The following is a 19,907-nucleotide window of genomic DNA, read 5'->3' on the forward strand; positions in this document are numbered from 1 at the left end:
AACACTTAGGCAAGCTAGCGCACTCTTTGACATTGGAGAAGTGGCACACACCTGAATTCACTCAACATCGATTGCATTCCCTCGATCCCTCTATGCAACTGCGGCTGTTACCAGGTCTTCCGCGAAATGAGGGAACAGTGCTGTGCCGCTTACGTTTGGGCGTCGCATTCACCAATGCCTATGCATTTCTGATTGGAATGGCTGATAGCGCCGAGTGCAATGCCTGCGGTGTCGAGGAAACCATAGAACACCTACTGTGCTACTGCCCATCTTTTGAAAATGAAAGGCAAGACCTCTGCGCAGCTCTCAATCAGCTAAATGGAAAGCCGTTCACCTTGGAGAAGATCTTGGGACCATGGCCTCGCATATCGCAGCTACAAAAGGCCACAAAAGCGCTGCTGCGATATTTGAAAGCGACCGGATTGAGTCAGCGTCTGTGATGCGGACTGAGTGACCAACTGATATCCCCAGTGGACTTTCTCTTCTTTTAATCTTTCCGTCCCCTTTCCATTTCCCCAGTGTAGGGTAGCCAACCGGGCTCAGTCCTGGTTAACCTCCCTACCTTTCATTTATCATTCTCTCTCTCTCTCTCGCTCTCTTCTCTGAACGCTCTGTCGTCCATACAGATTAAAGCGACACGCAATGCCCGTCTTTCGTAGTCAAAAGAAGGGCAGTAGATAAGGACATGATCTATGGTCTCGTCGCTATCACAAACGCTGCAGGAGGCGCTGTCCATCATGCCGATACGGAAGCAAAGGAGTTGGTAGACCCAACCACATAGCGACACAGTAAAGTTGGATCGTATCGAGATAAATTAGGCGGCAGTGGAAGGCGCAATGAAGGGTCAAGGGAGTGCACTCACGAGTTGACACGTTCCGGTGAATTCCAATGTTCTAATGCATTGCAACGACTGCGTTGCAACCACTTTACAGCTGCAGCAGGACGCTTTCTTGGCCAAAGTCATCCGACTCCTCTCGGACAAGTATAGTATTCGTGGGCGAGTCAAGTTAGGGCTGTATGCTTTTAACAGCCAAGGAGCGCTGAAGAAGCTAGAGTGAAGGTTTCGTTGTATAATGCAAACAAAGCGGGCCAACATGGCTTACTGCATCTACGACGCATCAGTATCCTGAACAGCAACTGCGTCTTCGTCTTCTGCTAATGCCTACAGAGAGAATTTGTCCCATATGACGAGAAACAGACTCCTGTAAACGTGCTCCGTAACGTGTCAGATCTGAAGCGTACAACCATTACACTTATGGTGCGCCGCAATGAGTTAATGCTCTCAAACGACCGCGCTGATTTGATTGCGCTAGCTAGCCACTGCGGGCCCGTGTCCCCTGCAAAGCGAACAGCTCGGCTTTTGTGCACGCTATTCAGCGAGAGAAATCGGTGCTTTTTCCGCACGCCTCTTCAGCGCTGATGGGCGGCCGGCCGCGATGTTTATAATCAAAAGGCCGCCATGGCTTAGCGCTGAGCAAACAGGAAAGCCTCCGTCAACGTCACGATCGTCTTGACACGGACAACCGGAATTGGACGTGTGGACCGGCGGTAATAAAAACCAGTTTCGAGCTCTCAAGGCGATAGAATCTCGCCTGGGCGGCCGCTGAGGTTGCTCGGCGGCTGCCGATCAGTGTTGCGCGCGGAACCGCTCGTGCCTCGCGCGTCAAGCGCGACGGCCGCTGCCGGCTTCTCGGGAGCCGCCTTTTATGCAGCAGCGGTCAGCTCGCCTTCGGGCGACGCCGCTACCTCGCGGTGTGCAGCGCCAGTCCGCGCGCAACGCAAACGGTGACACGTGTGCATCCGGGCACCCTATGTTCGCTTCCTTTTTCTTTTTTACTTTTCCTTCGCTTCTCGCACCAGCAAAGGAGCCCCGCGGGAACTTCCCCGCCAGCTGCGCACGCTCCAGTAAAGATGCTTTGAGCAACTCCAGGCTCAATCAGCGGAGGCAAGGCTTCCCTTGCGTTTGTCAGCTTACTGAATTTACTTGCATCAGCTTAAATTTTCGAAACGAAACAGCGAATGAGCTTCTGACTTACGCGAACAAAAACACCTTAGTGCAGAGAAAAATGCGCCAGACGCGCATTACGTACGAGCTCCCCCTCCCCCCCACAGACATACAACTCCCCCCCCCCTTTTTTTTTGAGGGCGGTATTTCACAGCTAACAAGGGTGACATCTCCGTAATACCCAGTATTGCGCAAAGCGAACAAATTCTGCGTTAACGTGCACGGAATATGAAACGCTTGTTAGCACCCGAGGGTGGGCGCGCGGTTTCGCACCACGCTCTAGAACCCCGTGTCACCTCAGCAGAGGTGAGGAAAATCTCTCGAAGGGCGGCGGGTACCTCTCTGACAAGCGCTCCGGGCGCGGCGCCCTCGCCGCTTCTTTCACTGCCGGTGTCTGCTGTGTGCGGCGCTGTTTCAGAAACGCAGTGCGCGCTCGCACGCGCGGGGGCACTTTCCTTTTTTTTTTTTCCGCTCCCTTCCTTTGCACAGCGATGGCAATCTCGCGCGGTCGTGGGTTCTCGCACGCGCTCCGATATATATATATATATATATATATATATATATATATATATATATATATATATATATATATTCCTGTCGAGATGGCCGGCTTAAAAAGCCCATATAAGCGGCAATTAGGGCAATGAAACTGCGATACGACGCGATATCGGTCGCAAGCGCGCGCGATGACTCCCCCCTCCCGCCGTCGTCTTGGGCGACCTCGCGGAGCGCGGTTTCCCTGCCAAGTGGACCATCACCGCCGTATACGCGCGGCTTCCAGTTTGGCCGACACGGCACGCATGCTAAAGAGACGCCCCTGCGATACTGTCTCTTCCTCTAAGCATTCCGCGAGTGCTGGGAATGTTTTCGACACACTCGTCTGTCCCGGCCGGCCGGGGCGGGCTTTTTGTAGTGGCCGCTACACATCGGCAGCCGCGGAGATGGACTTTCTCGTCTCCGCGGTGGCCACTACCGATGGCGAGGCGCCTCCTCCCCGGAAAGAAGGAGCCCCGCTCCTCTTTTCGGGTCGGCCCGGCACTTCGCCTCTGCGACCTCCGAAAGTCGGCGGCCGACCGGTGCAGCTGTTGTCGCTGCGTGTACGGCGTCTCTCTCGCCGGCCGCCTTTCCTCGTCCGCTTATCTCAGCAGCGCATTTTTTGCTCCCAGGTTCGGCTCTTTCGTGACGCAGCACTTTGGCGGGGCCCTCAAATCTCGGCGCGCAGAGACAGTGAAGCCCGTCACAGGCATGGCAGGCCGTGTTGGCTATCGATGTGTCAGGTTACACGCTTCTCTCAATTATCCTTATAGCGCTACTACGAGGACACTGGAGCGGCTCTTTGTATCGATGTTGATTCCTGCTTCGTTAACACAGGAGTACTTAAATGGACGTTTAATTCTTTTTTTTTTGACGGAAACTCGCACTACAATCTCTATATTCAGTTGTTTTTCAAGTTTCGAGTCCTGTGAAAAGTTCAACATAGCGCTATAACTCAAAGCTGCTACATGAACGGTCTTGAATGCTTGCTAAAGGTAGAGCGCTGTAGAAGAAGAATTAAACAAAAAGAAGAGGGTGGGGGCTCGAATTCACAAAGCATGACCGAGTTCTCAAGTAGTATAATAGCCGGCAGCACGATTGACGCGCGCCTCGTCTTACCACCTTGTTCCGGCATACAAACATGCTTTGCGAATACGGGAGCAGTGTTTTCAAAGGCTCATGTACACAGTACACCACGAGAACAGGGCCCGTATTAACAAAAAGCTTTTACCCTAGACTTATTCGTAAGAGAAAATCCCAGACAAGCCTGATGCTGGACATATTATTAGCTAAGACAGCCAGGCAATGGTAAAGAGCACTTACGAACTAAAAGCTTTGCGACTCCGACATCTGGGCATCTATTTAAAAAAAAAAAGCGTGTTTACCCTATAGACTGTTCCTAAGAGCACATGACAACCAACCCTATTAAAGAAACGCATATGCCCCGCACCTGCGCTTTCATACAGGATCCCACTTGATCTTATGTAGATGATTAGAGATACAAGACATATGGGGAATAGATGTTTCGGCCATCGTGATGTTGGGCATATCATTAGCGAAGGCTGCTGGCCAATGGCGTACGCAACACCTACGAACGAAAATATTGGTGCGTGATATGCCCACATATGTCCCAGTACGTCATGTGCAGACGCTATTGCGGAGTTCGCCACTTGAAAACAATAAAAAGTGGTACAGCTATATGCGGCAGCAGGTTTTCTTAAAATATATGGCCGAAAATTGTGGCTCCTGTTGTAGTCGCTTGCTTCTCACCATGATTTGTGCGGATTGCGCGTGTTCGCTGGCATTGCATGTGCTCGCTGGCATGCTCATGTGACACTTATAAGATAGCTCGCCAATAAGTAAACAGCTAAACCGGTTTCTTTCCTTTTTAACAGCTGTCACTTTCTCGCTCCCATTTTCGTAATAAAAAAAGAAACTGCAGGACGAGCGAAGAAAAACGCCATACTAAAAAGATCACTGTGGCCTTTGCATGCGTGCTCAGCAGCTGCAAAAGATAGCCGCACTAGCCGTAGCTTTGTGGTTTAGATGTGACCTATAATGACTAGACAATACGCAATCGCAAATGAGGACTCTGAACGCGAGCTTCGGCACGTTCTGTGGAGCAGCTGCAAGTAATGTTTCTTTTTTCGGCGGCGGCAGACAGGCTCAACTTAGAGAGACGTAATGAAGCGCCATTTCAAATACCACTTTGATGCAGTGTGCATTTGACACGTACTCCTGAATAGAGGCAAGCGATTGTCCTTGCACCCGCCTCGCTCCCATGTCCGCGTCTTGCTCGCAATTGTCGTTGTTTAAGAAGCGAAGATCGCCTGCATTACAGCAGCCGGCTATTCCAACACACAGTCAAGAAATCAACACTGCCCCATTTGCCGTGTAACACGCAGACACATGCCGCAGAGACGCAAACGTACTAACCCTATATAATAAATGTAAATGAAGAAAAAAGAAAGGCAACCAGGGGCCGAATTCACGAAACTTTTCGTTCGTAAGTGCTTTTGGCCACTGGCCGGCCGGCTTCGCCCCGCATCATGATTGGCTGAAATTTTCTCTTACAAACAATTGGGCCCAGGGGTCGAGTTCACAAAGGTTTACTTTCGTAAGTGATCTTTGCCATTAGCTAGCCGCCTTCGCTAATATCATGTCCACCACCATCAGAATTGGCAAATTTTTCTCTTACGAACAATTCTACAAGTTACCACACGAAACGCTTTTATGCTGTAGAATTGTTCGGGAGAGAAAATTCCAACCACTCCTGACGCTGGACAAAACATTATGAGCGAAGGCCACAAGTCAATTGTGTTACGATTGGCGTGAAGCACCCAGTGCAACTAGGATTATCTAAAAACCATGGCTTATCGGGAAGTGCAGGGTAGATCCCAAATTCCTATGGGTGTATCAGGTGGTTCCCGGTCTGATTGGCGCCCCGCAGTGATCACGGGCCTCTCTGTGCATGTGTGGGACAGAGGAGGGGGGAGGGAGGGTAGGGGCGCCTTTCCCAAACTGCGCGAGTCACGGGGAGGCCCTCCTTCCTCGAACCAAACGGGACCCACGGGCTACCGCCAGCGGAGGCAAGCACCGAAAACATTGCCTAGGAGAGAGGGAGCAGCTGCCAATCACCGGCCGGACTCGGTACATACCACGTGACGTTGGCGTGAGCAAAATCCCGCCCACGATTTTAGCGGACCTATTTAAGCGGCCTCGCAATGCATCTTTTTGTATTCTCTTCTTTCATTCTTACTTCGTTACTATGTAATGAACAGTGCAAGTTTCGCACTAGAAATCGCCTCGCCCCTGCTTGGTCGCGATGCATCTCCCGGACGCCTGCGGCCAGCCGACAACGCCACGCTAACCAATAGTAACGCCGGTCGCGGTTCAAGTAACCGACGTCGCAACAATTAGTTGGCAGTTCATGGGATCGACCACGTTTCGTCCTGGCAATAAACAACGTCTCTGGATAGCAACTTCGGAACAAGCGTCGCAGGATTCGTGACAGCAGTTGGCGAGTGCACGGCTTTTCTTCACTGAGATATCACCTGGGTTTGCGTGTGTTTTGAGGGAAGTACAGAGAAGTCATAGTAGCAACCAATGACGAGTGTTCTCAGAGTACGTCACGGTCGTGTAGTAGCGAAGAAATTGAAGCACTAGGGACAGCCACGGACCTGGAGGCGTTAAAAAAGTCAGAATTGCTAGAGATGGCCAGTGAACTGAACATATAAATTCCAGAGAGAAAGAGAAAGCCAGAGATGATTGAGGTGATCGAGGCAATCGGGGCAGACGACGAGGAACTAGAAGAATGTTTAAGTAGCATTAAGGAAAAAAAAAAAGGAGCACGAGCATGTAGCACGTGAGGCCAGAGAAGAGCACTGATCAGCACGGGAGGCAAAGAGCAACGCGAACGCGTAGCACGTGAAGCGGTCGAGATGAAGTGCCTTGAGCTTGAGATAATGAGGGCTTAAAATACCGGAGAAGCGACTCCCATCTCGAGAGAAGGCGAGCGAAAAAATGAAGGACTCGATGCAGTCATACCAAGTGGGAGGGGATGCGGCCCTCTTCTTGGTGAACTTTGAGCGTACATGTGAGGAGGCTGCATTTCTGAGAGACACGTGGCCGCAACGAGTGCTGATGTTGCTGCTATGAGAGGTTGCAGACGCAACAGCCCGCATGGAAAAAGAAGACTCAGAGGACTATGACAAAGTAACGTCTAGTCTTCTGAAAAGTACAAGTTCTTGGCCGAAGCATTCTGAACAAAGATCAGGGAAGCCGAAAAAGCTAGAAACGAGTACTACGCCGAGTTCGCATACTCATTAATGGCCACCATGAAAGAGTGGCTAAGAGAAGCCAGAGCTTTTGGTGACCACGACAAAGTGGCAGAGTACTTTGGGCTGGAACAATTTTTCCGCCGACTGCCTGAAAACATAAAGTATTAGGTGCAGTATAGGTCAAGCGCAGAGACAGTCGCAAGGGCGGTAGAACTTGCTGAGGAATATGTATCGCGCCGAGGCCCCGAAAGTAAAGAAGCGCCCAGGAAGGAGAATAGATACAAATCCGACAAGGAGGAGCGTTGGTCAAGGTCGACATCGTACAAAGGAAAGGAGAAAGCGGAGTCAGCGACCAGTAATGACGAGAAGAATCGAGAGGGAACGAAGAAGCCACCAGAATTCAAGGCTGAGCAACAAAAGAAGGCTTTTGAAGCAAAAAAGCCAGTCGTGTGCTTCAACTGCCAGAAGGTAGGACATATTGCCGTCGGTTGGAGCGATCTAAAAGTGGTCTTTTTGTCAGTGAGCAATAGCGATGACAATATGAGATCGTTAGAACCGCACGTTCGAGACCTCGTAGTGAACGGTAAGCCTTGTCGCGTACTCCGGCACTCGGCCGCCACGATGGACGTCGTTCATTCCTCATGACAAAGGTCAGTTTACACGAGAATGCGCTTGGATAAAGCAAGCAGCAGAGGCTAGCAGTATTTGCCTACCGGCAGCCAGAGTCCGCGTTGAGGGTCCTTTCGGAACATTTGACACAGAATCCCTCGTGTCAGCGCACCTCCCACTGCAATATCCATATTTGTTTTCAAAGAAATCCGACGAGTTGCTGCGGAGCAGGGGAGTTGTTTTCGGAGAAGGAATGGTGCAAGCTCTAACAAGATCTAAGGCACGACAACTCGCGGCAAAGGTAGCATGTGCAACCCCAGCAAAGGAGGGCACAGCCTTACATAAGGAAGCCTCAAAGAGCGCTATTGAGGTTACCAGTGAAAGTGAGGTCGTTGAAGGCGCGTCGGTTAAAGAACAGGCCACCGCACTGAGTCAGGGAGATTAGAACGACAGAAAGCTGAGCTAGTTGGTAAGGATTCATTATGCAAAAAAGAAGTGAGGCGTGCAGACAGGACACAAGAGTAGAGAAGTGGACAACACGAACGCCGACTATCAACTGAAGGGAGCACTGAGGCGAAAAAAGAAGAAGACACAAAACTCATCTGCGCATGCTCAGGAACGGTAACACCACGTGTCAGTCGGGTACACGTGCCGGTCTACGTGAGAGATAACTGTTAAGACACTTAATCTCTTCCTTATGTAAAGTAATCGAAGGCTGACTCACGCACGCACTTCCACCATTAAAGATATGCCATGCCTCTACCATAAGACGCGTATCTTCATTCTTATGCCTGTACAATATCGCGCATTCATCTAACTCTGGCGTGCAGTTACAATCTCGGCAATGTAGCGAAAGATTAGAAGGCGACCCACCGGTTAACGACCTTTTATGTTCCATTAGCCTCTGATTGATATACCGTCCCGTTTGCCCTACGTAGAACTGGCCACAGCTAAGGGGAATTTTATACACCACACCCATACGACAGTCAGTAAAACTGTTGTTCTTATTGTGCTTCATTGGACAAATGTCTGTTCGTTTTTTGCCTTTTACCCGCTCCTTTTTATTCTGTACGCAGCACATATCTTACCTAGCTTATTGGGAGCAGTGAAAGCAACATTAACATCATATCTACTTGCAACTTTTTTAAGCCTGTGCGACACTGAATGAATATACGAAATAGCCACTACTCTTTTTTTGCTACTACTGCTTTCTGTAATCACGTCCGTCCCTCTCGAAACCGACTTCTTTAGGCGCTCAGCCACAGTGGCCACCGCTACACTAGGATAACCTGCTTCTAATAGGCGCCGGACCTGTGCATTAAAACTGGCGCTCATTTTGTGCATGCAGGATCTTGTGAGGGAAGACTTAAGGCACGACATAGCAATTCCGTTTTTTACTAATCCCAAGGTCGGTGTCCTGCACGCCTCACTTCTTTTTGGCATAATGAGTCAGGAAGAGCCGGTAGTTTCGAGAAAGAACGGGGAGCATGTGGTACCTCGGGAAACGGAATGCAGGCGAAATCTGTTAAATGCAACAACCTAGACACTGGTCACTGAGCAAGAATGGGACCCCACTCTTCGGAACCTTGAGCCCAACGGGGAGGCGGGGATCGCTAATAAAAACACAATGTTCCAAAAGAGGCCAGGCGTTCTCTATCGAAGGTATCGTGATAGAAAAGGAGTCCAGTTTGATCAACTAGAAATGCCACAGTGCTACCGCCAGAATCTGCTGCGCATGCTCCACGGGAACCTTTGGTCCGGACACCTTGGCATTCGAAAAACTAAGGACCACTTGTTGCAGGAACTCTACTGACCCGGGTGCTTTCGGAAAACAGAAGCATGCGTAAAAAGCTGCGACACGTGCCATCGCAGTAGTAAGCCTGGGGACAAGGCTTACCACTTACCCCATGCAACTCGTTCCAATAATTATGGAACCGTTTCGTAGACTAGCAATATGTACGGATAGGACCTCTACTCGCCACTCAGTCCGGCTACCGTCACATTCTTACGGTACTGTGCTCCGCAACCAAGTTCCCTGAAGCAGTGCCCTTGAAAGAACTAAGCTCGGTCGAGATTGTGAACATGCTTTTGTCCATCTTTGCGCGAAGTCAGTTTCCCAGCGGAAATTCAGTCGGACCAATTCAGTCTTCACGAGCGCCCTAACCTCGACATTTCTGGAAAAATGCGGTATCAAACTTATCCATAGTTCGGTATACCATGCCCAGTCCAACACCATAGAGAAGGTTCGCTCGGTCATGAAACGTCTATTGTGAGCCATATGTCATGAGCGCGAAACAGATTGGGAACTTTGCTTGCCAGCAGATATATGTTCGCCCTTCGAACCGCCCCGCATGAGTTGGCAGGCTTTTCACCGTCGGAGCTATCTATGGTCGTTCCCTGCGATCACCGCTCCGGATTATTCTGGAAGCCCGGGAGGGTCTGGCTGAGGATCCATCTGTCGTTGAATACATGCTAGATTTATTAGATCGGCTGCACACGACGAAAGGGTTGGCAGGACGAGAAATGCTCAGAGTCCAAGGTAATACTAAGCTCTACTACCACAGAACGGCTCGGGCGCGACGCTTCGAGCGAGATAGGGGATTCATCATCATCATCATCACCATCATCATCATCATCATCATCATCATCATCATCATCATCATCATCATCATCATCAGCCTGATTATGCCCACTGCAGTGCAAAGGCCTTTCCCATACTTCTCCAACTACCCCGGTCATGTGCTAATTGTGGCCATGTTGTACCTTCAAACTTCTTAATCTCATCCGCCCTCTGCTACGCTTTCCTTCCCTTGGAATCCATTCCGTAACTCTTAATGACCATCGGTTATCTTCTCTCCTCATTACGTGTCCTGCCCATGTCCATTTCTTTTTCTTGATTGATAGTACGTCCGTCACCGAAAAACAAGCTGCAACTACAGTGGGAAGGACCGGCTCAAATTGTTCAGGAATTATCTCATGTGAACTACATAGTAACAGTTCCAGGTAAGAGAAGGGCTCACCAGGTATATCATAGCAATTTACTGAAGCCCTATCGGCAGTGGGAGGCCGTCGTACACATGTTTCTTAACATGCCAGAAGAAATGCCACTTGACTTTCCCGAACTGGCACCAGCAACGGAAGCAGGCGTAGGCAAACCATAGAAAACCTCGTGCAGCAAGACGAGCTCAACCTACGTCAGAAGATGGAGCTGCGGGAACACATGTACGAGTTTAGAGATAGGTTTTCGGACAAGCCGGCACTTACGACCGCAGTTGTCCATGATATTTAATTAACCTCATCATAACCTGTGCATTCGAAGGCGTATCGCGTTTCACCACGCCAGCGTGAGGCCATGGCCGCGGAAATAACAAAGATTTTGGAGCTAGGCGTAATCGCACCAGGAGAGAGTGATTATATACTTGACCTCTTAGATGAGGTCTCCGGAAAAGAACCGCGGCCTTATATTGATTAATGAAGGCTTAACCTGATCACGAAGGATCATACCTATCCTATACCTCACATCGAAGAAAGGATTGAGAAAGTGAGCAGCGCCAATTTTATCTCTACCCTAAATTTAGTTAGGGGTTATTGGCAGGTTCCGTTGAAATACTGTGTGTGGGACAAGGGGAGAGGAGGAGGTGCCTTTCGCGAACTGTGCGAGCCAAGGGGAGTAGGTATGCCGCATTTATTTCTCCATTGGGAACGTTTCGGCCAAAGGTCCTGAGCTTTGGTTTGAAAAACGCTCCCTATGGATTTTCCAGCCTCATGGACCGGGTGTTGCGTGGTATGGAGGCTTTTGCGCTGCCGTATCTGAATGATATCGCGATTTTTTCGGCATCATGGACAGAACACCTGACGCATCTGCGAGCCGTACTGGCCCGGCTGCTGCCAAAGCGACGAAGTGCTAATTGGGGCGTGCCGAAGTGGCTTACTTGGGTCACGGGACGGGTCAAGGCCGCTGCCTACCTTCCGAGGTCAAACTAGCTGAGGTCGACTGTTTTCCCACAACCTCGCACTAAACGGGACATCCGGTCATTTCTTGGGATAGCAAGATATTACCAGATATATATATATCTCACGTTACTCCGATGTCGCAAGCGCTTTGGCGGATGCGCTGCCAAAAACAGAGGCGCAAACAATACAGTGGGATGGAGCCAAGGAAAGGGCTTTCCGAACACTGAATAGAGCTCTGAGGAGTCCACCAGTGTTAATCGCGCCGGACTATTCTAACCGTTCATTGTTCAGTGCGACGCGAATGATCGTGGAGTGGGTGTTGTGCTTTGTCAAAAGAGAGATAACGACGAGGAGCATCCTGTACTGTACGCCAATAGGAAGCTCACTGCTCCCGAGGAAGCATACAGTGATTCTGAAACGGAATCATTCCTCAGTGGTCAAGCACGCCTTTTCGGCGCTGCTCGACTACTTGACCGACGCCGACTTGTGCGGACGGCTGTAACCACGCCGCCTTCCCGTACGTGCCTCACCGTATGGCTCCTCTCTCCTATCCCCACCGCTGTACTTTTCTCTTCCCTTTCTCAATTAAAAAATCGCATACCTGCGTTGTGTAGGCGGAGCGGAAGCTAGCCTGTTACATCGCTGGTTCGAGGTTCACCATCGAGACGGACCACTGTTCTCTTACGTGGCTGCAATCAGTTGCGGGACTGCTTTGCAAGTCCAGTTTCACCGGACCGAACCAGGGAGAAAAGGCACACAAAAGCGCCACGAGGCCTGATGAACGACTCCAGGGAATCTACGTGCTACGAACAAAGGGTTCGTCACCACGGAAGGAAATTACGCTGCTGAAACGCCGATCCCTCGCCCAGTGGCTGCTGGCCCCCACGCGTCGGGATCTTCCTTACTGCGCCACGATACCCATTAGTAAGGCCGGTCGATGCTCAGGTATACCCGTTCACACCGCCTGTGCAGCGCAAATATGAGAACATAGCCCCCAGCATACTTGCATATAGGGCACGATAACGGTGCAGTTCACACTGCGCTCGCGACATCCATCGGGGGTTGCTGAGATTGCTGAGACACTTTGCGTGGAAGTCGGTTGTAGCTGACTGGGCTGACTGGCAGGTCACCGCCAGTCCTCTGTTCAGACGATACCGCCGCTGCACTGTACTAAGAAAACAATGCGAACGTTATTGTAGCTTGTCGACGGCTGAGGCTCTGCTGACGTAGTATGGACATCGATAATTATAGGGATTCGTGGAAGCCAATGGCGGAACTAGCAACACGAGCAGTGGAAACCAGCGCGCCTCGCCGCATGCTCAAATCAAGTTGCCTCAAGCCAGCGGCCGACGGTAGAGGGGCCAAGGCCACTACTGAGTGTTGTTGGGGCTCTGTACGTTTTTGTGTGGAACACTTTACACATTGGAAGATGTGCCTCACGTGTGTTTAGCGGCGTATGCTGCTGCAACGTCCGTAATCTCCGTTGCCGTCGCGTACTGCACAACTGTACAACTGTGAGAGGGTGGACTCTCACCTGACAGAAGAATCGGCGACACGGATCTTGGGGATCAGTCCATTCCTCCGAGCTGGCATAGACTCGGCCTTTGTATACGCAGCCTGCAGAAACAGTCGAACACATATATGCGAAGATGAAGCTGTGGTAGTAATATCTTTCGCATCAATGAGACCACACGTACGCAATAGGGTTTAAGAATACGGTTACCTAAAGTTACCATGGTGCCTACTGCACGTGCATTAAAAGAACCGAGTCGCGCCGACGCAGCCAATACAGCCTCGCCATGGGCTGTACACAGTAGTAGCGTGTAACACGCTGCAGCCTGGCATTACATCATTGCTTTTCCTCTATTTACGAGAGAGACTCCTCTGACTAACCCCCTGTCCCGTTTTCTCTTCATTCTGTCGAATTGTTCTGGCGTGACAGCTTACGGGTCTTTATGTAATGAGCAAACCTGCAGTGGCCAGGGTATGCAGGTTGGCAAATGCAGGGCTGAGCGCCACCCAGCTAAATGGTTGCCCCCGCGTAAGTGCAGCTACAATTAAGTGCACGCGTTCATCCAGCCGCCCCGTGCAGTGAAAGCTGAGTAGCGAATCGGGCGTGTAGCAAGGCTATACGGAGCGCGGCAGTGCGCACCGTAATCGCCCCGACGGGAGAATTTGCGCGTGCCGCGGGAGCGCGTTACCTTTGCAGACGTCGCAGCACTTGTTTCCCTTGGACTCCTGCAGGAAGTAGCAGCCTCTTGGCAGGGGGCAGGTCTCGCGTCCACACTGGACCACGCTGTTCTGCAAAGGGACGGAGAAAAGCGTGCCGCAAGGAGCTGCGTTTTAATAGCGCCGCTTAAGCGTGACGCCGTCACGCGCGGCGTCCAAGACGTGCGTGCCTGCAAAGCAATGCTGTGAGAAGGACGCCCAGATGCTGCAAATCATGATTGACCACTGGCCCCGCCCCATGCAGAGCGGCCTAGGCTGTTTTGTGTAAGAAATCCACGTATTCGTTTTGTTTTTCTTCGTTATTTTTTTTTCTTTTTCTTGAGAGTATAACTTAATTCGCATAATGGCGAAACCATTTTCTGCGCACTGCTACGGGCTACCTTGGCGTATAGTGGCGAAGACATGGACAACTGTCGCTGTGCCCATTGCAAGCGTTTTTCGCAAAAAGGCGACGCAAAGCGATTTCGCGCGAACGATACAAAATGTTATTGATGATTCGAGCGACGTAACCCCCCCCCCTCCGCCCCCAAAAGAAAGAAAAAAAAAAGAAAAAGAGAAACATCTGTCCGAGCTTACATTTCAAACGTAACGATACGTTACAGACAACGTTCGTACTTTTTTTTTACAGCTGCTCTTAGTTGGGGTGAAAAAGGCGATTTCGCAAAGCATGTCAATTAGCAGCTCGATTCGCAACATCCTTCGGCGCTCCACACCCGGGCGAGATGTCTGTCGGCGCGGTGGCGTGCTGCATGAACGCGGCTTCCCTCGCTTGACGCCGCAACGCGCCGGCGCTTCTGCCGCTCGAGTCGCGATTACACTGTTGCAAGTCGCGGCACTCGGCGAGCAGCAGGCGCGCCTTTCTGTAACGCTTTTACGCCACGTTTATCGGCGACCCGAACAAAAGCCGTTCGGCGGCGGGACAACTGGGCGAAGCCCGATCCGCGCACCCAAACTACTTCAAACCGAACAACGGTGAGCGGGTGCCGATGGCGACGATAGTGTGCGCTGGTGCACGCAGCGAGCGCGCGCGCGCGTCCTCTCATGCGTGACAGCACTGGCGGCGTACGCTGCGGGCCTGGAAATTGGCCCCGGCGAGGGTCACGCGCCCGATCAGATTGCGCGCCCGCTCAAGGAACTGGGCGGCGCAGACTCGGACAGCGCGAGCTGTTGCTCGCCGCGTTGTTCGGGGTGGGGGGCGACTGCGCTCCGGCCGTCGCCGCCGCGTACCGGATTCGGAAGGCTCGCCGATTAAGCTGCAACTGCATGGAAGGCGAATTCGCGACGTTTACTCAGGCGCCGCGTCACTCGGCATCGGCACGTCCATTCCGCGCTTCACGATAGCCGCGGCGTTAATTGTGGTGGAAATGCTTACCGCACGAGATATCGCTTTGATCGGCAACATCTGAGAACGGGATAGGGCCGGGATTGCGTCGTCGAGTAGCGTGAAACGGACGCCGGGTGGCGGCGCGCCGAAAATGCGTAAATGCGTCGGAAATGCGTTCGACATCGTCGCCCCTTCACGTCCCAGCCTATAACGCGCGCGTCGCGGTCATGCCGCGTTGGCGCAATTAAATGAGATACCACATTCCGGCGTGCCCGCGACAAAAGTGCGCCCGGCGGCATTTCGGCGTGCCGATATGGCAACGGCAGCATGCTGCAAGTGCCGGAGAATACGCGATCCCGAAAAAAACGTGCTCAAAGCGCTGGCCGGAGAGTGCTGACCGCCGAGATTCACTATAGGCCTGGTAATGCGCAAGGTTCACGCTGAGATATATTTATATTCGCACGGAGGCAACACCCCGGCTGGGCAACGCATTCCCAGCAGTTTATTGTTTATCAACAATCAAATAACTTGTCGACGCCAAATTTGTTGACTGTCACCTTATAGTTACCATACCATATCCCAAGCAAGCCCTCTCTCTACTGTCGCTCGAAGCTATATAGTTCAAACCTGGGGTGAAGAAGAACTCTTTCCCTCTGATTCCTTTTTTATCAAGTTTCAATCATCCGCCTCGCTGAGTGGCCGATCTTGAATACAGCTGGTGAGGGGTGCGACATCGTGCGAACGAGTGACGAAGTGGAAAAGAAAAGGAAAAAGAAAAGCTGAAATGATTCGGTAACGCGACCACATGGCTTGTAATTTTGTAACGTCCCACTTCACTTTCCATTCTTCTTTCCTCATGCGTTGCGCGGAGTAATTAATTCCGCAGCGATAGCGGGCGGCGTGGTGGTTTCCGAGCAACCTCCGAGTCAAGAACGAAGGGTGAAAATAATTGAAAATGAATTGGTTCGTTAGAGAATACGGCCCCCGCTGCCGTATTTTTTATATTCCAGCGATGTTATCATTGAAATCGCCCAATTGGCACGACACAGGATAAGAAAAGAAGAACAGAAGTGGAGGCGAAAAAATAAATCAGGGGGCCGAACTGACAAATCCTTTTGTAATTAAGCGCTGTTTGCCATTGGCCTGACGCCTTCACTAATAATATGTCCAACGTCACGATCTGCTGGCACCTGACCGTAAAGTTCTAGCGTAAAGAGAGAGAGAGAGAGAGAGAGAGAGAGAGAGAGAGAGAGAGAGAGAGAGAGAGAGAGAGAGAGAGAGAGAGAGAGAGAGAGAGAGAGGGGTCATAAGGGAAGGGCAGGGAGGTTAGAACTTTCTTGTGAATATGGGATCGGGGGCTCATAATCACGCACACAAAAAAGTTCGCTCGCTAGAACAGTTCGTAAAAGCAGGTGCCTGTTATTCGCGGTAATGACGTTTTTTATTGGCGAAGGCGTTTCTTTTTATTTCATCTTTTTTAGAAACATTCATCTTTGCTTCATCTGTGCTGGACGTAAAGTTTGCATATGCCGCAAAATTTTTCTAGGAAAGAAAAATCACGGGAATCGTCCATGAATAATGCATTTTCTTCAGTGTCGACCATAAACAAAAAGCTTCCTGAACTCGCCCGAAGCCAGAAATTAGAAAAAAGAAAAAAAAATGATTGTGCGCGAAGACAACACACGGTCGTACAGTGGGTCACACTATACTTGGTGCAGAATGGAACCGTGGCACTTGAAGGAATTGGTCTTCAAGGTTGGGCTTTCCGCGTTCGCTTCGTGCGAGCTTTCGAAATAGTGCGGACAGTGACATAATTGATCCACTCCTCAACCTTCGGAAAGGATGCGTGCGCGCATACTCACGCTTTCAGAACGAACACGAGCCCCATTCTTCCGCCGACACGGAAGCTAACCAGCGCGGCAGGAAGTCGGGATAAGCAGGAAGAAGGGCTTCCTGACAGACGTGCGTCAAGCGCACAGTGCTATGATGTAACGGGAAAGAAAAGTACGCCGGAAAATATTGCATAACGCGGGACGACACCTAGACGAATAAGTTTCTGTCTTTCTTCGTACAGGAGAGTCGAACGTCGCGTGGGTGTTATATAGTCGCGGTTGCCGATGTTGACAATAAGTGGTACAATGAGAATGAAAAAAAAAAAAAATCTAGGCAGAGTCAACTCCATTTGACGTCTACGTCATGCGAAGATGTCACTACGTATAGGCGTTGCTCGTTGTTGTGACACCCAGTGACCCAAGTTAAGGCGTCAAAGAGGTTCTCTGAAAGAGCGGCCCATACCCAGCGGCGCATGCCCGAGTTGTTATTAAAGAAGTTCACTGAAGCACGGTGCATGCTCGGTGGCCCATATCTGCCCAAATTTTTTAAACTGCAATATCTTCAGGGTCAGCCCACGAAAACGGGCGGATACTGGTTAGATACATGTTACAGAAAACGATTGAACTCGACGAGAATGCTCTGCATTAAAACCGGGGCCGAATGCTCAATGCTTTTCGTTCGTAAGTGCTCTTTGTCATTGGCGGACCGCCTTCGCTAATGACACGTCAAGCATCAGGATTGGCTGGAATTTGTTCTTACCAACAATTCTAGCACAAGATATCTTTTCTGTTAATACCGACCCAGATGACGTTTAAAACACACAAAAATAAATAAAGAAGCGATGGTCCACTACATCCGCACTCATGGCTGAAGTGAGAATTGTGACATAATACGGTAGTTAGGCAATATTGCTCAGACATAACAGGAGAGTGCATTATGTATGTTATGCTACTCTTTGTTCTTAGTGAAAACAAAGTTTCCAGTCAATTCAGAAAGCAACAGAGAGAATCCACAGCAGTCAGAAAAAAAAAGCAATATGTAAGCGCGCATGTCCCGTGTGGACGACTAGCTAAGTGCTTCTCCGTCCCTTCCTGTGCGTTCCGAGAAACCTTGTCGGCCGTGGGTGCCTTTTGGGCGTCTCCTTGGATTTCCTTTCGCGTCAGCGCGATTTACACGCGGCAGTCTTCGCTTCTCGGAGCTCTGGCGCAATTTGGGGTGGCGGAAACGTCACCTTCGTGCCCTGGAGCACAGAAAGCGTAAAAATTTCCAACTTCAAAATAAATAAATAAATAAATAAATAAATAAATAAATAAAAAACGGAGTACGCTGGCACAATAAATGCTAGATACTTTTTTTTTTCCCCGCTAAAGCATCTGTTTCACATTTTCCCTTCTCCCAACGTAGGATAGCCGACCAGACGCTTTTCCGGTTGACATCCCTGTCTCTCTCTTTCTTTCCTCCCCCCCCCCCCCTCCCATGTTCTCACTTCTCGTTTCAGATTAACTCCCGTTTCATTTATTCAAATGCGCATGGGAGTGTAAACTACCAGTAAAAATTATCTTTAAACTTTCCTGCATTATTATTATTATTATTATTATTATTATTATTATTATTATTATTATTATTATTATTATTATTATTATTATTATTATTATTATTATTATTATCGGTTTATTGGTGAAATTTCAGTACTAATAAAGCAGCTGAATATAAGAGATGGGCTAGCGGTGGACTCTCAATTAGCTTTGAGCAGCTGAAGCCTTCATGTTTTTCGTTCGTTCTTTTGTTTATTCTGCCTGCTCCGAAATCTTGGCACTCAAGCGTCCTCGCATTTCGCGTCATCGCAATGCAGCCACCGTGGCCAGTAATCGAACGCGCGATAATCCACAGCGCACTGTTACAGCACACTCTATGCACGTTGCCTCCATGTGCAGCTGCACAGAAGTTGCGCGGTGAAATTTCTCCCGGCATTCGCCGATAATTTGATTCGGCAAAATGGCCCTAACAGTACAACAAAGTCGCAAAAGCAAAAAAGGAAAGCAAAATAAATAAAAAAAGATCACCTTTCACTCAGCAACTAAGGCTGAGTGAAGCTCAAGCGGTGACTCTCAGATTGTTGCAGACAAGAACTTATCCAAGTCCAAACGTTATTAATAAGCTATATCCTGAAAGAGAGGTACCAATCAATTGCGAGAAGTGTAATGGCATCATTACTCTGGATCATACGCTTTGGCAGTGTCCTGTGACTTTCACAGACTGTGACAAAGAGAGAGACTGGTTGCGGCGAGTCCTACACTGTGGAGTTCTTTTCGATCAAGTACAGGCCGTCCACAAGGCCCACGATACGGCGGTAAGGTTAAACCTTACTGCAGGCAGGGCTTAGTTTCTTGTTTTAATTATTTCATTTTTATTAATTTTTATTGCCCAACGCAATCTTTATGTCCCGACGTGGGAGCCGCCTGCGTCAACCTAAGGGTTGATCTTCAGAACATTAAATAAAGTTCATCATACCATACCATACCATACCATACCATACCATACCATACCTTTCACTCAGCACGCAGCATAGTATGCACTGGTGCTGTTGCATGCCGCGAGTGTGCAGCTCAAAAAAAAAATGAAAAGAAAACTGGCATGCTTCAAAGCGAAAATAGTGGGGCAGTATAAAGCCGCATTATTTTCGGCGGCGGAACGGATGTCCGGGTATTCGCAAAAAATTTTTTGAGTGATCGTGCGAGAGAATAGATTAATCTCTTCACGTTCGAGAAGGATGGCTTTCTTTGAAGTTTCACAACGAAGAACCACGGCTGCTGGGAAAAAAATAAATAAAACCACCGAGGAAAAAAAAAGAACGACGAATGAAAGGAAAGGCGACATGCTTGAATAGCTGTGAGAAACCAGTCGCTTCCGAGCAGACTGGCGAGCGTGTATACCTCCGCGTCATTCGGGTCACAGGCAGTGCGCACGAAAAATAAAGCGCGGTGCCCATTTTCATTCTTTGTACTCAGTTTCGCTCATCGAGCGCATGCACGCACAGACACACACGCACTCAAAGAAAGATCGAAAGAAACAAACAATAAATATTTACATGGCATTAATTTACCCTAAGCAACAGAGCACTCGCGATACCCCCTTACGC

General features: G+C 49.9%; 1 protein-coding gene across 2 annotated transcripts in view; it reads right to left on the minus strand.

The window, feature by feature from the left end:
* cv-2 (crosveinless 2-secreting protein) overlaps nt 1-19,907 on the minus strand; it is a 240,559-nt gene that overhangs the window by 100,250 nt on the left and 120,402 nt on the right. For both annotated transcript variants that reach the window (XM_075677740.1, XM_075677730.1), the window contains 2 exons: nt 13,584-13,683; nt 12,917-12,999 (listed from right to left, as the gene is read on the minus strand). In XM_075677740.1, coding sequence (XP_075533855.1) covers nt 12,917-12,999; nt 13,584-13,683 — 183 coding nt within the window. The remainder of the gene's footprint in view (nt 1-12,916; nt 13,000-13,583; nt 13,684-19,907) is intronic.

Source organism: Dermacentor variabilis, chromosome 1 (assembly GCF_050947875.1).
Source record: "Dermacentor variabilis isolate Ectoservices chromosome 1, ASM5094787v1, whole genome shotgun sequence".
In the NCBI taxonomy this organism is placed as follows: Eukaryota; Metazoa; Arthropoda; class Arachnida; order Ixodida; family Ixodidae; genus Dermacentor; species Dermacentor variabilis.